The sequence below is a fragment of the Rhipicephalus microplus genome, chromosome 5 (assembly GCF_043290135.1).
Source record: "Rhipicephalus microplus isolate Deutch F79 chromosome 5, USDA_Rmic, whole genome shotgun sequence".
Taxonomy (NCBI): Eukaryota; Metazoa; Arthropoda; class Arachnida; order Ixodida; family Ixodidae; genus Rhipicephalus; species Rhipicephalus microplus.
This window is the reverse complement of record NC_134704.1, coordinates 8,703,054-8,728,596: the sequence shown is the minus strand read 5'-3', so window position 1 is coordinate 8,728,596 and position 25,543 is coordinate 8,703,054. Positions and strand designations below refer to the sequence as shown.

General features: G+C 44.1%; 1 protein-coding gene across 1 annotated transcript in view; it reads left to right on the top strand.

Annotated features, from left to right (window-relative positions):
* Positions 1 to 25,543, top strand: part of LOC119174027 (aminopeptidase N) — a 55,984-nt gene that overhangs the window by 29,617 nt on the left and 824 nt on the right. The window contains exons 15-20 of the mRNA XM_075894280.1: positions 1,873 to 1,928; positions 12,433 to 12,580; positions 13,409 to 13,488; positions 14,511 to 14,624; positions 16,278 to 16,454; positions 24,775 to 24,912. Coding sequence (XP_075750395.1) covers positions 1,873 to 1,928; positions 12,433 to 12,580; positions 13,409 to 13,488; positions 14,511 to 14,624; positions 16,278 to 16,454; positions 24,775 to 24,912 — 713 coding nt within the window. The remainder of the gene's footprint in view (positions 1 to 1,872; positions 1,929 to 12,432; positions 12,581 to 13,408; positions 13,489 to 14,510; positions 14,625 to 16,277; positions 16,455 to 24,774; positions 24,913 to 25,543) is intronic.

Sequence of the window (25,543 nt, the reverse complement as noted above, 5' to 3'; positions counted from 1 at the left end):
AGTGTCAGACGGGCTCCAGCATTTATCGCTTCGCTTTCATCTATTCTCGCTTCTTGTCTCGCAGTGGGCTGTCATGTGATTAGAAAACGTGTTCTCCTCTCTCTAACTTTCTCACACGCATACAACACACCAACTGAAATGAACGATTTGCGGTGGCTGAAACTTGATGATAAGTCCGATGATAAGAAAGATGATGAAAGATGATAAGACGGTGAAAGATGATAAGTCCGACCCATGAAGCACGTGATGTCACGCAAGTCATGTTAAAGTGGCGGTCACTGCGCGGTGGGCGGAGTGTATGTTGTGTCGGAATAGCAGGGAGGGAAAAACAGAGAAGTCAAGAGGCCTTTTCAGTACGAGGACATCACGAAGATTGAGCTTATTCTAAAGTATGTGCACCATTACATTCGATAGAAAAAGGGATAAATTTGGCAAATGCCACAGTTGGAATCGACGATATGCGAAACACGAATGGGGAAGGTTGATATGTCACTTTAATATAAGCACCACGTTACGAGGCTGATATATATTACGCCGTACATCACTTCCATGTCATGATTATCATGTTTGCGTCTGGCATTTGTATTCATCGTCTATTCGCGTCACGCGATACCAAATTTGGTATTTGCAGAGCCTAGCGAAACGGCCGCGAGCACGCTATTAACGTAGCATTTAGTAATGTATTACATGGCACGCATGTCAGCATTATCATGCCATGCGTTTGGACATCATGTTTTCACATCATGTTTTGACATGCCATTTACCTTCGTCGTGTATCACGTAACGTGATATCAAATTTGGTAATGTGGACCGAGCGAAACGGCCGCGAGCACGCTATGAGCGTGGCATGTAGTCATGTTTTACATGACATGCATGCAATGGTTATTACGGACGATAATCTTTCTTGGGGACCTTAGACGCCAGAATTTGGGTCTGTCTGTACATGTGTCTGTTTGTCCACGGTAACGATCCCCCTAGCGGCGCCAAACGATAACTCAAACGGCCAACCCCATACGCAGCACCCACCAGTATTTCTCAAGTTTCAGCATTCACACTTGTGCGATTGTAAATTGAAAAGCAATTATTGCGCATATCAGGGGCACCATGCGCTCGTTCGACTTCACCATACGGATCGAGACTCTCTAACGCAGCGCCTCCAGAATACGATTCACCAATTTTCTTGCGCAGGACATCAAATAAACGTTTTGTTCACTCTCTTCACACGCAAGACTATCGTCTTTCGACGAAATTTGCAGTGAAACATGCAGATATGCTGAAACATGTAGAAGGATAAGTAAAACATGCAGAAGAACGCTGTCCCTTTTTCCGGGACCACCTGTTGTCTCTTTTTAAAGGGACCGCTGCTGTTGCACCCCGGAAACGCGTTCTCCCCAAGTTGCCGCTTTCCTGCATTTCCGCGACGGGTCATTCAATTAACGTTCCTTAGAAGCGGCGTTTGGTTTTCATTTTGTGACAACTACAACAGTGTATAAGGCGGCTACGTTTAGCGCCTATTTTGTACTGAAATATTATTTTACAGTTCATTTTTCTACAGTACAAGTATCAGCGCAATAGACACACTACTACTCTTTCTCGCTGAAATCTGCAAATTTTTGGGTGACCGGGTTATGGCCCCTTTCGGTTCTGGGCCTATAGACTGCTAGAGGGTCTATTCTTAATTTGAGGGCAGCGCTATGAGTATAGCAGCTCAGCCAATGTCGCTGCAGAGTGATGAACATGAGCGAGTGCTGTGGGCTGGGAACATTGCTCTAGAATCGTCGTCGTTTTCATTTTTCGCTCAGTTTTCTGTTTGTATTTACTTCCTAACAAAACTCACGTTACTAAAACGTCTTCTCTCTCTTTCGTTCATAGGCAATACATGTCTTGAATCGGGCGCAGCTCATTGATGATGCCTTGGATCTTGCAAAGTAAGCTTTGTTGGAAATGTGTGTTCTAATGAAGAATAAGTAAGCGTTAAGTGAAAGGGTAGGCTAAGACGTTACAGTGAAATACGCTTCGTGGAGATTAGGTTTTCGTGTCAATATTGGACACTGTTTGCGTCGAGAAAGCATGCGCAAATAGGGTTGGGACGATGCTGTGAGGAGTCCACAGCTCGACAAAAAGGCTTGGAGCTCACTCAGACTGACTCAAAAATAAATTATGCTATGAGGGCTCCTCAGGCTCACGAAAGCATTCCTCAACTGGACTCAGTCAAACTCGCTCAACCATTTGTCTTCAGAACTCACTCACATTCGCCAACATATTACTCAGCCGGAGGCACTCAGGCTCACGACTTCGCCTAAACGAGTCGACGCATGAGTGCGTGACCAGCTCTTTTTTATATTAGTTCCGACGCTTTTAATGTCAATATCTCATATGATCAGTGCTTTACGATAGGGTTTTTGATCTATACCTTCAGTAACACGTTGTTAGTGATGCAAAGGATATTTTCATGAAATCACCTACTCACACGGTATATTTTCATCAGGAACTTTCCCTGAAATAGGTTGCGCAGAAGGGTCGTGGCACCCCGACCAATTCACGTCTGTGACCGATAAATATTGATATGCCTTGCAATAGGATGGAAAGGTGGGCTAGTTGGTAATTCGTGATGGTTCAGCGAACTGGGAGCGCGGGGGTGACCGCAGGCACAAAGCACACAAAGCTCGTGCTGTGTGCCTCCTCTTTGCTTTGTGTCTGTGTTTTACCCCCGCGCTCCCAGTTCGCTGAACCATCATTGATACGCCGCGTGAATATGAGTGTGTTGAGATGTGTGTCTGAATGAACTTAAGTATAAACGTAAACCGATATCAGACCGGCAGTAATGCTGACGATGAGTTGATAGACCATAGGTCAGCAATAAAAGGTGGATCCTTTTCAGATTCACTCAAGATATTTATTTTATGGTTAGGGGTCACTTGCACTCAGACTCGGCATTGTTTTCCTCAACCGGACTCACTCGAGCCTGCCAAAATCTCTCAACCGAACTCACGGTTTGATCTGAGTGACTCGACTCGTGGGTGAGTTTGACGACCTATGAGTAAACGGCAGACACACCCTGACGTTTAAAGGAGTTTCCAAGGAAGCGTACGAGGCGCGTGCGCAGTCTCATGGCACAAAGAATGCGCATGCATCTAAAAGCATCAATAATTCGAATGCCTACTCAGATAACCAATTTTGATCTGTGAAACCGTAATCGTTGACGGGCACCGGTAAATGCATACCACCTTTTGAAGCCTTTAAAGAAGGTGAGCGATAGTTTGTCCTGTGTATGCCACACTAATAGAGCAGAGGCGCGTGTAGGTCTAGCTAGCAACCACAGCTATGCGGCAGAACTGATCTTTTTTTTTTAAAAGACGATGGACCTTCGACGCAAAAGTTTTGATCTGTCTATCTGTCTGTACATCTGTCTGTTTGTCCACTCTTAACCGTACCACAACACCAAAGTGACCAAACAATACTCCAAACAGTCGACCCCATTCGCAGCGCCCACCAATATTGCTCAAGATTCAGCGTTCTTACTTGTGTGATTGTCAATTAAAAAGCAATTATTGCGCATATCTGAGGCACCATAACAGCACGTCAATATTCATGTGTGTATCTTTACTAAAAAAACATACATAAGTAATTCTGAGGGCCACAGCGTTTATTGCGCTATGCTGACCAAGCAACGTTTGCTTGAAAAGGAAAGTGTTTTTAACGCTTTGCTAAGACTAAAGCCTTTTGATCTTGGCACCTACCTGTCGCTTTGCGTTATACACCTTATCACCTCCGAGACAGGCGCGCACGCTGCGCGCTTCGTTTTCTAAGATAACTGCAAGATAGCACTAATGTTTTACGTGTGACGTGACTTGATGCGCTCGTTCACCTCCGCTACACGCTCCAGGCACTCTAACGCAGCGCCTCCAGAATACCATTAGCCGATTTTCTTGCGCATAACATCAAACAAACGTTTTGTTCACTTTCTCCAGACGCAAGACTATCGTCTTTTGACGACATTTGAAGTGTAACATGCAGATACGGGGCCATTTTTTTTTTTCAGGCGATATGCTTACCATGTCTACAATCGACATGTTTCTTGATGCTTTTCGCTGTACTTGGAAGTGCGAACAGGAATCCCGAGAGAAAAAAATCGCAGCATATCCACGAGGTGAATGATCACGATTGGGGCGAAGTGGACGGACCAACGCACGGAAGGACGGATGGTCTGACGAATGCTTCGCCCCACTCATCACCATTCATTTCGTGGATATGCTGTGACACCGTTTTTATGGACATGCAGTGCAATGCAACTGGCTATACTACAACTTCGACAACACGGGACATACGACCCAAGGCGTAAGGGGCTTCGGACCTGAAAAAACTGAGCTATTCTCGCGGCTAAAATTACTTGACATCTAGTCTATTAACTAAAAGTAATATAACTAGCCACGTAACAGCTGTTCAGTGGACTGTTCGCAACTCCATAAAACGCTCCGTCTTCTGGCATCACTGGTCGAAAAAACAATGATGACTACAATTGACGGGGTCAACGCGGCACTTTCGCTTGGCGCTGTGCTGAATGAAGTTTGTTGATTGTGGCGTCGGATCGCGTTGCTTCGTCGAAGGCGCAAGGGTGCTGGCTACGGACTGCCTTGTTGTCATCGGCATAAAACAGCGGAAATAGTGGCGCTGTGCGCACGAACATTGAGCCTCTTCGGCGAGCTATATCATACATACTTCAAGTTGAAGACCTTGTACAGCGAGCTCGAGGTTGAAGAAGGCATTGCTCGTGTAGCGGGCCTCTCCCACAGGGGCTATATATAGCACTTTTGCGCTGCGTTGCTTCACCGCTACAGGCAAGGCTTTAACAGTTTTCGAAGTAACACACTGTGACTCGTGCTGCTGACTGCATGTATCCCTTTGAGTTCCGTTGTCCCGTCAAAAGCTGAATACGCATGCCGTACACTTGATTGTTGTATCGAGCTATGCCTCTGTCAGTGTACCTTGCGATAATACAAAACGTAGTTTTGATTGTAATAGCAGTGCTCTTTTTTTTTCGTTCGCCGATTCATGTTATTGGTTTCTATGAATAAGGTTTTGTGCTTCGGAATACTCGCTTGTTCGTGTTCGCAGTAGTTGATAGTTAAAGCCGATATATGCACGCACACTACGCACACTATACGAAATGCGCGAACACAATATATATGCACGACCATATATACACGCACAAACGCATGACCGTCAGCAGCGCGTTTCTGTGCGTGTACACAAATTCGAAATCAAAATGTTCGGGGGAAAATTACAGCAGCCTAATTTGAGGATGGGTAGCAATACGACTTGCTCAGAATACAAGCACATGTGAAAAATAGCCACACACATAACGCAACCAAATTTCCTAAAGTGCTTGCTGTTAGGGCTCGACGGCATCCCACCGCAGTTACCAGTGGTTAGGACAGGGGGTCTGACAGCATACCACCACTGCTGCCAGTCGATGCGGTTCGGGTCCGGCGGGTCTCGTCGTAAGCAGCTGACCACCGTGACCGGGCCCGTTTAGCCCCTCTTGCAGGGAGGAAGGAGCATTCTTCGGGAGATATTTACAGAGGTTTATTTACATATAGAGGAGAGTTATATCTTGACAGTCTTGTTTCAAGAAGCTATCTCCAAAAGAAGCTCTACAACGCACGAAGCAGCCCGCGAGGGCTGATTATAAACAGTCCCGTTTCCTCAGATCCGCGGATGAGGGAAATGGCACCAAATTACAATGTCCGATCCCAAGACATGCACCACTTTAGACGGGGCCGCCCACACGCGCCCGCATAACGTCCTTGGCTGGGGGCGCAGCCGCCATAATTCCACTGTAACCCCAAGGTGTCCCCTCACTGGCGTTACCGTTGACAAGGTCGTTGGGTTGACAGGTCTCACGCTCGGGCCGACGCATAACGCAGCGACGCCGCTGTTCCTTCGAGGAAAGTTGTCACGATCAAAACCGATTGTGGTCGATTACGACGCCGAACTGCTGGGCGCCTTGCTTCGTGGCTTGGAATGAGAATGCCCGGGCCGGAGTGCCTTTCTGCAGGCTAGCAGCCCCTCAGCGACTCGTTCGCAGTACCCGGAATTCCGCTCCTCTTTTCGTCACAAGCGCCGTACCTAACATAGCCTGTACAAACGCAACTATAAAGAATGTTTGAAGGAATGTGGCCACGATTATTGAAAAATTGCATGAAGGAGGTCTCCGCGTTCTACCGGCAGCGTTCCCTTTACTGTAGCCGAAGGCATCTTCTGATGCGTACAAACATTGTTTACGACAGTAATTATAGAAAATAGCACAATTAACTTTTTAACCAGTCTAAATAGGCAGTTCAGTCAAACGGGCGAATTCAGGTTCTTCCTGCGAACAGTCCATAGCCAGCTTGAAATTTCTAAAAAGCGGCCACTGGTAAGCACCGCGGGGCGATAAAATCTGGCTAGTTTAACAGGCGAAATCTAAGTAGGCGCACCAAAAAGCGCATCTACCATTCAACTCAAAAACGCCCTCAATGACGACACTGTTTCCCTTGCCGTCTATCAATCGTCAACCGTACTTCGTTTCGTGGCAGTGCTGTCCTGCCGCATGGCCGCTTTTGATGCTTGATGAACCTCTTCCCCGATGCGAGGGAAACAGTGTCGTCATTGAGTGCGTTTTCGAATAGAATGGTAGATGCACTGTTAAGGGCGTTGGTTTCGTTTTCGTCTGCAAAATTAGCCAGATTTCATCATTTTGTGGCGATTACCAGTCGCAACTTTTCAGGAATTTTTCAGCAGCTATAGACTATTCACAGGAAAAACTTGAATTCACCCATTTGACGAGACCGCTTATTTCCACAAGTTAAAACTGGGATAATTTCTATAAGTACTGCCATAATCAATGTTTGTACCCGTCTGACGATATGTTCCGCCACAGCAAAGAGAACGCCACAAGTAGCACACAGATGTATTCTTTCTGTAATTTTTCAATAATAGTGGACAAATTTCTTTAAACGCCCTGCATGTACTCTGCGCTTAGAGAAGCTCGAATATTGGTAGGAATGCACACATGATAAATAATGGTGTACTCATCGAGGATAACTAGGCCGTCACGAGCGAATTGATTGCACCGAACTACCGTAGTATCCACCCCCTTCTTTCGAATCCGTAAGTTTCAGATTTGCGCCGTTCTCCATCACGCATCGTGTGCATCCCTTGGAAAGTAATAAAACGATTCGTTGCCATCTTTCCACCATGATGCCACGCATTGCAGCACACTGCAATAATGGTCTTTGGACATCGCTTTCTTCTTTTTCGGGCTCGCGCGTGTGGCATAGCCAAAATAAAGGAACTATGTGGCCGCTTCTCGACGCGCGCGGTGGTAACGTGTACATTCTTTAAAAATTGATCCTGTTAGCGCCGTATCCAGGCATGGCCGCTAGGTGGCGAACGCTCAGTTGGAGTCGCATATAACCACGTAGCGTCACGTAGCAGCTTGCCACATGACCAAAATCACAATGTCGCGTATCTAGTCACGAGACTAAAATCGCAAACATTACGTTAGTATCCACGATAAATGTTCCTTTCAAAACCTGGTGACCCGTGAGTAGCGTGGGGAACCGATATAAACTAGACATGAATAGCCAAGTCAAGCTACACTGATAGCTAAGTCTAGTAAATGCATGGCACTACCAAAATTCTGCTGGGTCCAGTGATGCAAATCCTAGAAATTTGTCCCTAGATCTAGAGATTCTTACCCTTATTCCAGGATTTGGCGTCTTTTTTGTTGAATCTAGGGATTTTTGTAAGGTTCTGGAAATGTGACATTACGCGCCCTTAGTAAGACTTTTGGTCTTACTATGTGATCACGCTCTTATATCTAGAAAGGCTGTAAAAGTGCTAATGTAGGCTATTTTGTGTTTTTTTTTATTTAGGACAATCGTGTTGTTCTGATGGACCGTGTGAAGGGGATAGAAGTTTTGTAACGCGAGATTACTATAGTTTGAGTACTGGGGAAAATGAAACTCTGCACTGGTCAGAGTGAAGCATGCACATATCGTGAAATCCTTGAGTGATTGCTGAACTGTGAAACAAAAATTAATTTTGTCTTGTAATTCACATAAACTAATGTCAAAATTACGACCGCTGTGTGCCTGCACCGAGCTATTTCTGCGTGTGAAATAACCAGGAATATTATAAAAGAAATGAGAGAAAGTAGAAATAACATTTGTCAAGGGGAGGTGTGGGTTCAATATTGTGGAAGCGGTGTGATAAAAAGAGACAAGAAGACTCTTCGGGTGTTTCAGTCTTTCAGTCATGCCCTTTACATAAGAGCAAAAAAGTGACAAATGGGTAGCTGATCGAAAATGAAGAGGAAAGGCGTAGCTAGAGCGCCCACTTACATGTAATAAAAATATTGCAACAGTGACTGCAGATGTTTAAAATTGAGACTAGACCACGAGCTGTCAAGCTGCAAGTACAAGAAAGGCACTACAAACTTGCAGTTGACTCGAATGATCACATCTATGTCTTCAATGCATGTGCAAAGTGTATATGACATGCAAATCTGCCTCGGTAGCAGCAGGTGCCATTTACAAGCACTTTATATAACTCCACTGATCATGTCGGAAAAAGACCTTAAGAGATGGTTAACGGTGATTTTTACCTTTAAACAAATTCAGAAGAACTTTGTGACAGAGTGAATTATCCTAATACTTTTTAAGAGTCAATTAGCCTAAATAATCACGTTTAAAATGTATTCTAGGAATTCTTCTTGCAATTTGAGGATTTGGCGAGGGTAAATTTAGGGATAAAACGTTTCCTTGGCGTGGCACCACTAGCTGGGCCTAACACTAGCTGCACTGTTGGTTCCAGTGTATCTTGCGCCACTAACTCAAGCTCCGCATACTTTTATTGAAGTATGAGCGAAATCAATTTGTTTCCTGAACGCATCGCTGGTCAAAATTATACGTTGCATTTTATTCTGTCTTTAGGCACATAATCTATGCTTGGTCATGCACGTGACCTCACTGTTCGTTTCTCGGCGGCAACAGACATGGTATTGACAGAAGACCAGTCCCATAGATGCAACAGAGCTCATTCTCTGTGGCAATTTGCAACTTCTAATAGTTCTTACAAGTTCACATCTCTTATACCGATTCCAATAAACCGTATTTTATTGCGACTGCACGAACTTGGGCCTGCGTGGATCTGGTGACCAGCAAATGTGTATCCTAATATTTCTGTCTCTCTGATTACATCGCAGGGGCGTACTAACTCTTTCGCGAGGGGGGGGGGGGGGGGCAAACCTAACGCACTCGTCAGCCAGAATATATATATATATATATATATATATATATATATATATATATATATATATATATATATATATATATATATATATATATATATATATAATTTTCCTATACTGTAATATTTCCTCGTAGATCTCGTTCTAACGTCATCAGCAGATATGATATCCCAGGTTTTACATTCGCCCGGTCTGAGTGATCATGACGTATTGCATTTTACTTTTATCCTTCCAATTTTCTGGTCCCATAACAGTCTGAAAACCATTCTAGACCACAAAAAAACCAATTTTACTGCTATCAACCATGAACTTGGTGCCTTCCTAGATAATTTCTTTCCTAATGCCGATGAACGTTCATTGAATGCTAAGTGGAATATGTTTAAAGAAAAATTCATGATCTTGTCAAACGGTTCATTCCTACGAAGCGTGTTCTCTCGAATAACAATGCGTCATGGTATACTAAATCTTTAAAACGACTGTCTAACCGGCAAAAACGTCTCTTTCGCACAGCTAAGCGGGTACGAAGCGAGACTACATGGACGGCTTGCAAAAAAGCTGCCTCGACCTATACATTTGCTGTAAAGAATACCAAATTTTCATTTTTTGACACCACCCTTCCAACCATGCTTATCGAGAATCCGAAAACCTTTTGGAATGTAATAAAAGGTACCGAATCAAAAATCATACCACTAGGTTCATCTGCCGGTCATCCCATACCCCAGGACCACTGTGCTACTATTCTAAACAATGCGTTTGTAAAGGCTTTTTCACCTGCAAGACATGATGTACAACTACCATGGCTACCGCGCTGCAACTTTTTACCCATGGATCCGATAATTTTTCACTCCACAGGCATAGCAGAAATAATAGACAGCCTCAAGCTTACGTCTTCATGTGGAATTGATGAAATCACGACGAATTTTCTGAAAAATTCTAGAGAATACTCCTCAATTATTTTAGAGAGCATTTTTTTTTTCACAATCATACACGTCTTCATCTTTACCTTCCGACTGGAAAACAGTGAAAATCATTCCGATTCCGAAATCTCGTGATACTCATGACCAATCTAATTACAGGCCCATATCGTTAACTTCGATACCATGCAAAATAATGGAACACATAATATTATCTAACCTTGTTACGTTTCTGGAAGAAAAAAAACTTTTTCTCTAGGTGTCCACACGGCTTTCGCAAACTCCTTTCCTGTGAGACTCAGCTGGTAACTTTTACTAAAGACTTGCATGTGTATCTTGATAATGGCTTTTTTACAGACTATTTTTTGGACTTCTCAAAAGCATTTGACAGGGTTAAACATGTATTGCTTCTTCACAAACTACGTGCAGTAAACATTGACCCGGGAGTACTTGGATAATAGAAAGTTTTTTTTTCTTCCCGTTCTCAATTTGTGGTTGCGAATGACTTCACACCTGATTTGGCTCCTGTCGAATCAGGTGTTCCTCAAGGGTCCTTCCTCGGTCCTCTTTTATTTTTAATCTACATTAACGATATACCCGACAACATTTCCTCAAAAATTTGTTTATTCGAGGATGACTGCGTTGTATATCGCAAAATTACAGATGCCCCTGACGTAGCAACCTTTCAATCCGACTTGAATAACATATATAAGTGGTGCCTTACATGGTGCATGGAACTCAACATTAATAAATGTAAGTCGATGCGCATTTCTCGTTCTAACACGATCTTCCCTGCCAATGCACTAAATACCTGTCCCCTTCAATCTGTTAGCACCTACCGTTATCTTGGCATTCATATTACCAACGACCTCTCTTGGAAGCACCACATACAATACAAAACATCAAATGCTAACCACTCATTAGGATATTTGAAAAGAAACATTTCGTTTGAACCTGTACAATTAAAACGACTGCTATATATAGGCTACGTCCACCCCAAACTGGAATACGCCTCATTCATCTGAGATCCACATCGAATCAGAATAATTAACGAAATAGAATCGCTACAAAATCTGTTCGTTTCATCCTAAGTAATTATCATCGCTCTGTTAGTGTTTCAATAATGAAGAGTATACTCCATATTTCATTACTCTCTATTCGCAGAAAAAAAACTCGCGAATCTCATTATTTCATAAAATCTATCACCACAATCATTTCCTTCGCTCACTTTGCATTCACCCGGCATCGTACCAATCTGCTCGCCATGATCACGTGTACAAGGTCAGCGTACCTCATCACAAAACCTTAGCATGTTCATAATCATTCCTCCCTAAGATGTCAATAGACTGGAATAACCTACCTGCATTATTAGTAAGCATCACTGACCCCACTCTATTTAAGAATGCACTAAGAAACTCAGAATCGCGAACTGTACTATTTGGCGTAAGTGTTATTGACTGTTTAGTGTATTCTTTGTGGTTCTAGTTCAATTGTCTTTTAATAAAGTGTACTCCTTGCATGCAAAACTTCATCATTATATTTATCTTCATGTTAAATGTGTTTACATAATCCTGTAGTTATATTGTTGTTCATCTGTATTTCCGCCCCTCCCCTCTATAATGTACAAATCTACCCTGAGGGTTTTTACAAACAAAATAAAATAAATTAATAAAACAACATAATAAAGAGATTACTGTCGTGAAGGAAAACATCGCTTTAATTGTTGCTTTCCCCAGCGTGCAGCCAAGAAACACAAAGCCCCCCTTGCCCCCTCCCCTTTTCGGCTAGTACGCCTGTGCTACTTCAAGTTCATTTTTAACTCCACAGTCATTAAAAAAACTGCGTGGTCACACCTGCAACCTTTTATGCAATGATACTTAGAAAATGTCTCTGGTTTCGTTCCAGATGGGCAACGTACAACCTGAACTATGCGCACACACTATATTTTCCACTGAACACAGATTGTTGTTTGAAAGCATTACAAATAATATACTGACTTCGGTGGTTTCACTTCCCACATCCACGATATGTTTATGAGGGCTGGCGCAGTGCATGCAGCGCTCCTCGAGCTTTGACTATCCATGCGGTATTAATCCGTCACGTTGTCGGTGCACTGAACATTTCGTTTTGTCAGCAAATCAAAAAATGTTAAAAAAAGTACATTCAAATTGATAAGTTAACACCACTGCATGTTCGATGCTGTTATTTCGTGCGCATTCTCAGGAACGGACACCTGCCTTACGAAATTGCTTTGGAGTTTCTGGACTTGGTTCGTCCGGAAGATGACTACATGCCCTGGAAATCGGCTCTGGATGGCATTCATGACCTTGATTTCCTTATCAGGAAGACGAAATACTACAGGAAGTATCAGGTCTGTACTAATTAAGTCCTGGCTACGTATTGGAAAATGGGGGGAAATTTTGACAGTGCCGTCAATGCGGTATCCATCTTAGCAAAGATGTTCTGTTTTATGGCTTAAAAGAACAACACTAGCATTTGTCGTTAACGGCCGATGTGACGTGACACGTGCTAACACTAGCAATGAGTGCGTCGACGTCAAAAAAAAAAAGGGGGGGGGGGAGTTTTTACACAACAATTGAGCCAGTTTCGTCCTATAGTAGTGCCAAGCCGTCCGAAGTGCTCAGCCGGGCAGCCGTCTTTGTTTCTCTGTGGTTTTCTTTTTATTTTCTTCTTTGTTTCTTTTACTCTATTTCTGCTTTTTTTCTGGCATTTTCTTTCTTTCCTTCCCTGCCCCCTTTTTCTTTACAAACGTCCTATCTCGCCACTTCATAGAACACGAAGAGTGTCAGCACGAAGCGTTCAGGCCAGTCGAGATTTTGCGCTTGTCGACTACGTGACGCTATGAAAACGAACGGAAATCAGTTCATCGCGCACGACAGTCATGCAAGACAAAGGAGAACGGGCGGAACAGGGTAAAGGACAATTCACACCAGATATCTTTCGTATATCGACCAATGAAGTACTTACTTTATCATAACGTCACGTGAAGAAACTGCTGATGTCACAAATTTTTCTGCAAACCCTAGTAAAGAATTAGGCGCTTGTTTTCAGTATTTTTAAAGGCTGTTTAGGGACTCCTAATGCATCACCATAAACGTTTTCGCCGTCGAGCCGTCGTGGTGATAGTGTACGAGGCCCCTGTAGTTTGCTTTCATAATATGATTTTTTTTTTTCGCAGGTGTTTGTGCGGTTCATTCTCAACAAGAAGTTTGAAGCCTTTACACAAGAAAGGAGCAGCAACCTCTCTGCCACTGACGAGTGAGACATGCGTCTCGCGTTTATTTTTTTTTTTCACATTTTGGCGACTTATCAGGCACCTCCTTACGCGTGTCCGTAGAACACGCACATAACAATGTTTCTTTTTAACATGCTCAACGACTGCGTATGCTGCATATCTAAATTAGAACAAAATAGCAGTTGAACATTGCCAGTACCAATAGCTAACCAAGTACATTTAAGCTATGTGCAGTAGTATTTCGTCTCAAAAATTCCGCGTTTTACTATTGCGTACATTTCTTTTATTACATACTATGTTTTCCTTTTCACTTTATTTCACATTTCACGAATAAGTTCTGTAAACATTGCTTCAATTTGTTAAGCGTAGACCAGTCCATTTGTTAGCAATAAAAAAAATGTAATCGCAACACGCATCAACAAGGATACTCGGCAACAACTTCTGTTGACAGCACCATGGAAGCCACAAAACCGAAGCTTAAAAATTGCCTGCTAATAAATTTAACCTAACTTTACGGCTAATTTTTTGTCATTTACCTAGTCAAAATGATTGCTGCTTTATTTTACTATTTAGACTCAAATGACGGGATGTCGTAGGTGAGATACAGTTATTGATTTTTTTTTTTTCAGAAATGCCTTCATTTACGTTTTCTTTCTTAGACTGCACCAGCTTTTCAGCACGCCTGTTTTCCGAGCCAAACATTACGTCTACGACGTTGTAGATCAGTGTGCGACCGAAAACGAGTGGTTTAGTTCTCCAAAAGAAATGTACACATAATATTGCACTAAAATGTACACCAGTGTTTTTCCCATTCACATTTTCGTGCATACCAAACGCGCTGACGATGCGAGCACGCAGACCCGAAATGAGCCCTAACTTGCTTGCGTAGCAACAAGGAAGCCCCGGCTTCGTAGCCTTCGCTTCGGTGTCAATATACGTTCTCGCCGAGTATAGTGCAACAGATGTTCAGGACTGCCTATCGGTAAAATTTTGGTTGCGATGTTCGACACCGGCTTGTTGCGTCGTTATCCTCTTTCTGTTGCAGCCTGCTTCGCAAGTCAATCATCATGAACTCGTGCTACTTCGAAAACGAAGCTTGTCTGGCATTCTCAACGAACAAGTTCAGAATCTTCCTGGATGAACCATCGAAAATACAAAAGTGAGCATCTATAACCTAACAATTCAGAGAAAGTTTTACAAAAAAAGGTTTATTCCTTGGTCATGCAGATTTTCTGTTTGTTTTTTACCATCAGATTGAGAACTGGTGAACTTCACATTTAAATACCTGGGAAGATACCTTGAAACAGCCGGTAGACTATGACATAACTATTGTGTTTTGGGTAGATATAGTTCAAATAAATGAAACAATAAGCTCTGTCCAGCCGGCACGGTAGAGGCAAATGGTCTGTGATTTATTTACCCAACAGTGTTGAAGAGCTCCTTTCTCAGCAATTCTGGTGTCGGTGTCATTAAATCGGAGGTAGAAAGAGGCGTTGTGCACGAGCGGCAATTCGTGATAGATGCAAATAAACAAATGATAATGTATCTTCCGTCCCAGTGAGACTCGAACCGAGACCATCTGCGTGGAAAGTAAGTGTTCTACCATGGGGCCCCAGCAGTGCTTCAAACTGCTTGGTATAATGGGGAAATCGCTATCAATTTAACTCTTGAAAGCTAACTTTAGGGTCTCTCCAATCTTTGCTCTCTCTCAATTATTTTTCTCTGCCTCACTTGTATCTATTTTTGTATGTTTTTATTTCTTTCATTCTGTCTATTTATCTCTCTCTCCCTTTTTCTTCTTTTTTTTCTTTCTATCACTCCCTTTTTTATATCTTTAACTCTCTGTCCATGTATTTGTTTATCTTTTTGTGTTTTTTGTCTTGATTTCATTCTACTTTTTTCTTTCTATCGTCTTCTTTCACGCTCTCTATTTTCCTTCATTTCCTTGCCTCCATTTCACGTGTTAATTTGCGTTAAACACTCGCATTTATAGTATACTCGCCAGTACATTTTTGCCCTCGGTAAGAGGCCACAACTCCCACCTGTAGGCTGATGTGACTTTTTTGACCTCAAATATCGCCAGGCGGGAAGGAGGAAAGATCACATCCAGTTGACCTTGTGCCCCCACTTGGCCAGATCATTTCACTTCCTTCGAACAAGTAAAACAATTGGGAAAGAAAGACTCTTTGTGAAAATACTGGGTCTGTGAAGGACCTTTATCAAATAATCTTCGAGTGTCTGTCAGGTTTGCACGCAGTTGTCAATTCACCATTTTTTTTTTCACTTTATCTGCACCCCCCCCCCCTGTGGTTTGCTTTTGGCATGCGGCCCCCACTGGGCTGGCTTGATGCTACTTTTGGTCTTCCACCCCAAAAGGTGGCCGACCCCTGCTTTAGAGCATAATCGGACGATGTATTTTGATCACGTTTGACAGATTACGACTGACTTAAATATCTGTGCTGTTCAGAATCGCGGGGTATTTTAAGTATGTGAAAGCGAAAATCCCAGCTATGTCAAATGCGGCTCTGATCCCACGCGGACTTATAGCCACCGTGCAGTGGTTTTCAAAATGCGACAGCAGCAAAGGAATCGACAGCATTATTGACAGCAATTAGGCTAGCCTAATGCGCTGAGAATCAACGTAAAAACTACCTAGCACGACCTAGCTAACGCCTAGCAACGACATAGAAACATCACCTAACTAGGGCTTGTAGAAACAACCTATATAGCTGCAAGCACGTTAGTCTTCAGTCTCTCCAGTTTCACTGTTTCAAGCCTTATGCGGCTTGATGAAAATTTTCCTTTTGTGCAGAGCTCTGCGCAAGAATCCATGGCGCACCATGGTGGTGCTGTGCCAAGGCGTGCGTCTAGACAATGGCAGCCACTGGCAGTTCGTGCTGGACCACCTGGACGAGGCAGCCACGGACGAGAGCAAACGCGCCGCCGTCAGGGCACTCGGATGCGCCGAGAATCGATCCCGGCTTAAAGAGTACGCCAGCACTTGCTATTATAACCTCCGCAAGCGTCGATTGACGTGTCGTGTTTCGGGTCGGTATAACGTAAAAGTGTTAAGCATGTTGTACGAAACTTAAAATAGGATAGGAGGCACACTCAAGCATCACACCGAGTCCCGGGAGATTATTTTCACTTCCTAGTCGTATTTGCGCTCCTTTTATGCAATATGTATCAAATTCAACTCGCCCACCACCTTTCTGAAATGTTCAGCAGAGTTTCTGTTTTCCATCCACCATTAGCGCTGCATGGCTGATTGAAATATTCCAAATTCATCTCGCTTCTTTGTCACATGATGCAAGGAAAAACAATAGGATGCCGCATCACATAACGACGCGTAAACAGAGTCCTTCCATACATTTACTGGTCATGAAAGTTCGGCGAAAGTTTGATATATATACAGGAGCAACCTCTGCCCTCGCCCACGGCGGGGCATCGGAGCGGCCGCGGCTCTGCCATTGTACGGCACGCGCCGGAGCTGTGAAACGTTATCAAATGTAGCCGTGAAGGCTGAATACGTCTTCAGAGTGATGCTAGCTTCAAGGAAATTCGAGAAAGCTCTGATACAGTGAAATTTAGCATCGAATGAGGCCCTGAAGCTGAAAACTAGACGGCATGATGATTCCTCTTTGATATATTCTACCGCTATAAAAGCATGCTTATTTTTTCTCTTAGGATTTTAGTGAACATTTGTGTACAATCCAGAGTTCTTCAATGATTGGTGGTTCTTAAGGCGTCGCGGAAGTGCAGTGGTTGCCACTTTTGACTGAGCATATCCAACCTTCAATGCTATATATACATTCGATGTTTCATCTACGAAGATATATATATATATTGAAATTGCCTCGCACTTATCGAACCAACGGCTGCTTTGGATGATTCAGTTTATTTAATTTAGCAAGGGATGAGCATCAAGCAGTACTTCATTTGACGTTCACTTCGTTTTCGTGTTTTGTTTTGCGTTAATTTTTCACTACGGTGCCGTAGCGCGTTCTAAGTTCGGTTGGCCATTCAATGTAGTTTCTCCGTTCCTTACTCATGCTGTGTTTTCCCTTTCCTTCTTTATTGTTTTTACTGTACAAGCGAAAGCCTTACATACCTCCTCAAACGTGAAAATTGACCGACTGCGTCCCGCGCCGGTGGCGTCAACATGTGACGCAAAAAGCTATCTTCTCGTGCTCATAACGCATTCATATCAAAAATTGACTTTTTCCGCTTTTACAGCTTGCACACGTTTTGTACAGCCTTGTGGTGCAACCTCTCTTACACCATCACCCTAGCAAACTGCTAATGGTAGCGCTGAAGTTTCCGTTCCATGCAGCGGGTGTGTGCTTTGAGTATTTCAAGCTGCAAGAAGCTGCATGTAGCTCCGCGTGTTTGGCATATCACCTCTAGACTTTGATAATCTCAGTGCCTGTATAAAAGAAAACGGCGAGCGTTTTATTCATCGGGCTTCCGTATTACCTACTGGCATGGAATGAGGAAGAGGCAGTCGGTACGCTCCCCTTAATGAAACGTGTCATTACCCATTGCAGCTATGTCAAGAGGGCTCATGCACAGTCCAATGCAGCAACAACAGTATGCAGCTCGCTGACGGTTCAAATCGACACACGTAGGCGGGCACTCTCTGCTTCTTTTGGCACTATACAAATACGTCGTGAGGCCGTAGAAAATCTTCGGCACAGCGTCAGCAAAAGTTTCGGAACGTCACGCGGTCACAAGAACACCTCCGACTAGCCACTGGCGAACGCGAACGATGTCACTCTCATCGAAGTGCTTTCCGCGCACATGCACATTCGACGAAACAAATGGCAGGTGGCGGGATCGAATCCCGGCTGCAGCGGCTGCATTTCCGATGGAGGAGGAAATGCTGTAAGCCCGTGTGCTCAGATTTGGGCGCACGTTAAAGAACCCCAGGTGGTCAACATTTCCGGAGCCCCCCACTACGGCGTCTCTCATAATTATATGGTGGTTTTGGGACGTTAAACCCCACATATCAGTCATCATCAGACGAAACAAACGGGAAACTATTAGTTTCTTGTGACGGCATTGCGCGCTTTCACTTGTCCCGCCGATCACGCTTTGTAGGCAGCGAGAACTCGGAGGCTTTTTCGTCATTTCTTTTGTAACCGCATCGACCACCAGGCACCCAGCAGGTATACGGTATCCTTCCCGATCTTCAGGCACAGTACACTAGTCACAATAGTAATTATATGGTCAAAAACTACACGATGGCATGCCACGATACTATGCATTGACCCTATAGCGGCACCAGCAGTCAGATTCCCTCCGGTCTACGGATGCCCCGCTTGGTGAGGCAGCGCCGCCCCGCGGATTCCGCTCGCAGCGCACAAAGCTCTCCCGTAGAGTTATGGCGAAGCTTCACGACCAGTAAATGTAGTGAAGGACTCTGGCGTAACTACTGTTCGATTATGTATAAAAATAGAATAATACATTTTCGATACGGTGCTGTTATGGGTAGGGCTTTGATATTAGTCGGAACATTTTTGTTTTGATACTCGCGTTGTCCAAGCTTTGTTCAACTTATCTTGGAGCTTCCATATTCAACTAATTCAATGTATATTATACGCAAAGCTTTCAATAGTAACGGACAAATCAAAATTTTATGTATGCACGCCTTGTCTTCCAGTTCCTCTTCCAGAGGTGGTGTGTGTTTGAATGTGCCTTCCTCATTCGACCTTGTTTTAATTTTCACTGGTATTTCTTGCGTCGGAACAAAAAAAACGACGGGCGAAGTACGCACAGTAGCACACTAACGACACCGCATTTATTTGCACCTTTTGCACAGTAAGCCCACTCACTGATTTATATAATCAATGGTAACTGATCAATGAAATGAGGAGTTTCCTTAAGAATGACAATACGTGCTTTAAGGGCTCGTCTTATGTACGAAGCTCATGGGCGTGCTCACGCTCACCGCCAAATGCTCAATACGGGGCCGTAAGAGGGCTAGTAGTGGCAAAACCAGGTTAACGTGAACAAACAAGGTCGAAAATAATATAACTAACAGAAATGATCAAGAAGTAATTGTAATAATTTACTTAAATCAGTAAAAACGTTTCAAAAACACACGGCCAAATCCATGATAGAGAGGGCGCCACCGCATCGCCACGCCCTGTTTTTGTTCACTGGCACTGCGTCACTAGATATACATCTGATAGAACTCGCTGCTGGCGACACGTATCTCAACAGCCGTTCTGAGATAATTGAAAAGCTATGCCGACGATGACGAGAAAACCAAAACGCTTCAAATACTTAAAAATCAATTACTACCAATTAGTTCTATTGCCGTGTCACTTCAACTGTCTTAAAGGGCCCTATATTTGTTATAGGGCCTAGTGCCTATGCCAAACGTTACTTAGACCATGGTAGTTGTTCTGTGTTTTGTGGAGAGCATTATGCCACAAAAAATTCTATCGGGTAATTACAGGCTGAGAAAACTGGTATTTTGAAGTGGCGTGAAAGGATGATGCGAAGAGGCGAGCTCGAAACCCTTGCCACTCTCCCCGAGTAGCCTTCGCAAGCCGAATCTCTTCCCTATCGGCTCCGGCATCCGAGCAAACAGCCTCCTGCACATGACGTCTCAGAGGAAGCTTAACCACTGAGGACGCGAGCGGCGTTGTTTTGTTCACAAGCGTTTTAGATGCAAAGCAGCTCTTTGACTAGCATGTCTAACGCTGTCTCGTATGTCCGCACAAACCCCTCTGGCCACAGGTGTTGGGGCGGTACTAAGTAGGTCAAGTTGAGGCTGCACATTGACGTCACTATCTCCCTCACCCACAGCACCTGCCGGCCACTCTGCGGCTCTCAACACACTTCTCTCTCGCTTAACCCTAGCGTACACCCGCAACGCTTCCTACTTCCGACGCTTCGTGAAAAATTTTGCGCACATAGCGAGGCCGTTTACGCAGCTCCTCAAGAAAGACGTCCCGTTTTCATGGGGCTCCGAAGAGGCTTCTGCGTTCTCGACCCTCATATCACTCTTCTCATTACTCTTTCGATCATGGCACACTTTAACCTTGCTGCCCCTACGGAAATCCATACAGCTGCAAGTGGACATGCCATTGGTGCAGTGCTGGCTAGAAACAAAAGAGCCATGATTGCGTTAATGCATGTGCCAGCCACCTCCTATCCGCCCCTGGAACGTAACTATTCGATCACAGAGCGTGAGTACTTGGCTCTTGTATGGAAGGTGGCGAAATTCCGACCTTATCTATACGGACGCCCATTTTCGGTACTGGCTGGCTCAACTCTCTGAAATATCCACCAGGCCGCCTTGGTAGCTGGGCTTTGCGCCTGCAAAAGTTTTCCTATTCGGTGGTCTACAAATTTGGACGCCTACATCATGATGCCGATTGCCTCTCCCGGTACCCTGTCGACGATCCTGAGGAACTGACGAGCCCACAGAGAACTCTATCTTCTCAGTGTCCGACTTCCTTAACATTGGGGAAGAGCAGAAGCGTGATGCAGTGCTGCTTGACATCATCAGCCGTACGGAATCCTCCCCAAATGGTGCTTTCGTCCACTGCTTTGTAATCAAAAGGGTGTGCTATATTGCCGCAATTTCCGATCAGACGGGCCTGACCTTCTCATTGTTGTGTTTTCAAAAATTTTCGAAGATATAATTTACGTCCGATTAGTTACATTTTTTAACGCACGCAAGGTAATTACAAAGAGTCAGTATGGCTTTCAAAAGAATAAATCCGCTGAACAAGCACTCTTGTACATCAAAGATAAAATAATAATTAATATTGAAGACAAAAACTATACGCTTGGTCTATTTTTAGATCTAAAGAAGGCATTTGATTCTATAGATCACAAAATTTTGTTACAGAAGTTAGAGAAGTACCGAATTAGGGGTGTTGCAAGTCGGTTGCTGGTAAGCTATTTAAATAATCGTCAACAGTTCGTACGTATGCAGGATGTTTCGTCTAGTTACCTAACGCTTGAACGAGGCGTCCCTCAGGGCTCTAAGCTACGTCCATTATTATTCATAATTTTTGTAAACGATATAGTAATATACCTGTTTCCCCAGAATTAATAATGTACGCCGACGACACCAATCTATTTTTTAAATCACGGGACCTGAATGAATTAGAGTACAGTGTGAATCACTACCTTGTATCGCTAGCTTGCTGGATGAATAAAAAAATGACAAATAAACGCTGAAAAAACAAAATACATAATATTCAGGTCGCGCAATACGCCCATCGATAAGGAAATAACCATTACTTATGCAGGAATAAAACTGCAGCAATTGACAAACCAGAAGTTTCTTGGAGTGGTGTTTAATGAAGAGTTAAGCTGGAACGCGCATATTAGCCAACAATGTGTAGACTTATCAAAAAGCATTGGTATTACGTACAGAATTTCTAAACTGATTTCCCTATGGGTGAAACAACAGTTATACAATTGCCTTTTTTATTCTAAGCTGTGCTATGGAGCTCTGGTGTGGGAAACAACCACCAAAACTAACTACAAGAAACTTGTACTTCTACAAAAAAGGGTTCTCCACATATACTGCAAACACCAAGGAAATTACGCAAACTTGAGGACGGCACCTTTATTTCAACGATATCATATGCTTCGGGCTGATCAAGTCTATTACATGAAAATATTGCAAATCATATACAGCAAAAATTTCCCAAAGAAGGAGCTAGACAACACACTTATCCTATCCGCCAAATCTTACGCCGTCCACAACGAACACGAACAAATTATGGGAAACAAACTTTTACCCATCAAACAACTTGCATATTCAACAAATTAGAACATAAGCTTAATTTTGATTGTACAGAAAAAGCATTTAAGGTACAAGTTAAAGAAGTGCTAATGCAGGAAAACATACTTTTTGATGGATCCTAAAAATACTCATGTTAGCAATGGTAGTAGTCGGGCGATGGAAATCTTGTACTGCATGTATTTTATTAACTATAAAATAGAATGGTATGTATCACATGTCTCTAATGTCCTAGTCTGATTCTTTCCTGAGTGATTGTTATTTAAGTGTTTTATGTAGTAAGTATGTTACAAGATTTGTACAGTCGGTCAGATTCAATGTAACCTGATATGTTTTGGCAGCTATCTTTTATATGTTGCTTCTTTGTTCATGAAGGACTGATGCCGCGAAAACTGTTTTTTTATTTTTTAGTTTGATGTACGAACTGTGTACAAGGGTGTTGGGTCCTCTGTCAGGCTATATGCCTTTAGCCCCAACATCCTTTTGTTTCTTGTGTCTTGTACAAGAAAACAATAAAACGATTTTTGACATTGAAAATTGAATTGAATTGAATTGTGCCTAAGGATTTGCGCCGTTGTGTTCTCGCCAAACTTGACGCCGCTCCCACGGCTGGACACCTTGGCGTATCCCGCACGTACGAGCGCGTCCGGCGCCGTTTCTTCTGGCCAGGCCTTGCTCGCTCGGTACGCCCATACGTCGCCATGTGTGACCTATGCCAACGCCGTAAAACACCGTCGCTGCTACCCGCTGGCCATCTTCAACCAATCGACATACCCGCAGAATCATTTTACCGTATTGGGTTAGACCTGCTTGGTCCTTTTCCCACATCAACATTGGGAAACAAATGGATAGCCGTGATTACAGACTACGCTACAATCTACGCTATTTCGCGAGCTCTACATAGCTGTGCAACCGACTTCACTGACTTCTTGTTACGGGACGTTATATTGATTCGCGGTGCTCCGAGACAACTCCTCACAGACCGTGGCCGTACATTTCTATCCCTAGTCATCGCCGACAATCTGCGTTCTTGTTCCACGCAACACACACAACCGCTTACCACCCTCAAACAAACGGCCTCACGGAACGATTTAACAGCACTCTTGCAAATATGCTCGCTATGTACGTGTCGCCCGACCACCGAGACTGGGACCTTGCCTTACGCAACTTTCGCGTATAATTCATCCCGTCACGACACAGTGGGCTTTTCGTCGTTTTACTTATTGTATGGAAGAGAGCTGACTTTACCACTGGACACAGTCATCTCAGTTCACACCAAGTCCACCAGCGAGTATGCCCCCGATGTGATTGCGAGAGCCGATCATGCCCGTCAGCTTACTCGCGCTCAGCTAATGATGTCGCAAACCAACCAATGCCGGCGGTACAATGCGAAACATAGAGATGTACATTTCGCCCCCGGTACCCTCATTTTACTCTGGTCGCCTCATTGGCAGCTGGACCTATCAGAAAAACTTTTGCTTCATTACACGGGACGCCACCGTATATTGCGTCAAGTAACACCGGTCTCCTACGAGATCAGCCCCATCTATTCATCATCATCTGTTGTGCGGTGCAGTGATCTTGTACACGTCTCGCGGATCAAGCCCCACAATAATGCGTCAGATAACGACATTTAAAGCACCGGGACGGTGCCTCCGCCGCCGGGGTCATGCTACGTGCCAGTGCATGGAGATGAAGAAGACAAATCCGATATACTGGCACGAGCTAATATCTGTGGCCAGCGCTACTCGCTTAACCGGCTGAAAATAGATCTGTAACTACCTCTCCGAGTCGGTCTCCTTCTTGTAACAATATATCATGTCTCAAATACAAATACATCAGCATGTCGCCTACATCTTTATCACTCAAATAAATTGGATATCGCCCTGTGCAATACGTGTGTGTTGGTTTTGTATACGCTTCGCTTCGCCGTACGCAATCAAGGGTAGACGTTAAGATAAATACGGTCAACTTTTTTGCCAATAAACTGTTTGTTGTTTGTACGTGCTGCGTATATCTGTGTTCTTTCTAGCGTACTTGTCTTCAGTACGCATCACTTCCCATCAAGGTGAATCACCAACAAGCCCAAGTTGAAACCCTCCAACTCGACCGTGAGCCGGGTTTGACGAATGGAGCTGCGTTCGGGTGAACGAGTCCGCGGGATAAGCTCCTAAGAGAGCTCCGTTCCTCATGGTTCCACGTACCCTCGCCTCTAGGTGGCGCCACCGCAGGTACATGGAGCCATCTTTCACACGTTTGTGACCATGCTGATTTCTACATGACAGGCATTCGTTGTGAAGCCCGCCTATAGGAACCTCGGGCTCCATGCGGGGAAAATAACACGTCAGGGTATGTGAGCAGCCCTACACTGCACAGCACCTGACTTCTCGAAGGAAACTAGATATTGACATGGCGTGGCGTGTTTTCTCCATCCCGTCCCTGGTTCTTCCCTTCCGCCGCAATGTAGTAGGCATGAACAATAGCGAAATATCGACGGAGTACTGTGAGCTACAAAATATTATATTCTTCTTTACAGACTCCTGAATCACGCCTTCGACAAGCCCGAGTTTCCAGGGAAGATGCAGTACATATTCGAGAGCCTTATGGAGACGCCGATGGGCGAGGAGCTCGCCTCAGACTTTCTCTTGAAGAACCTCAAGAAGCTCATTCGCAAGTGAGACCTATGCACTTCACGCACCTATCTGGCAGCCGAATCCAATTGTATGGTAACCTAAAAGTAACTTCATGAAAGTCTCTTGAATGCGCATGCCTGTGCCTCTTCTCTCCGTAACCCTTGGTGTTACGTGTCCTCAAATTTCAGGAGCGAAGCTCCTTAGGCCGTGGGTTTTTCTCCGCTGTAGTCGTAGTAGTATAGTAGTTTGTAGCCACCTTTAGCTTGACTTCCTCAATATATGCCGTTGTGTGTATATGTCCTTGGGAATAGTATAACTAGATGGCACTAGTGATTTTCACAGCATATTCATGGATTAAGTGATGATCAGTGGAGTGAAGCGACCATCCGTCCGTCCATGTGTCCATCCATCTAATCGTCCGTGCGTGCGTCCGTTCGCCCGTCTGTTCATTCGTCCATGCTTCCAACCATCCGTCCGTCTATGCTTCCGTGCGTTAGTCCTTCCGTGCCTCTGTTCGTCCGGACCCACTGACGGATCAAAACACGGATGGACGGACGCTTCGCCCCACACATCGTCATTCAATCCGTGGATGTGCTGTGATTTTTTTTTTTCATCTAATACCGGCGCACACACGGTGTGCATAAAAAGTGCTGACTGGCCACATTGTTTCTA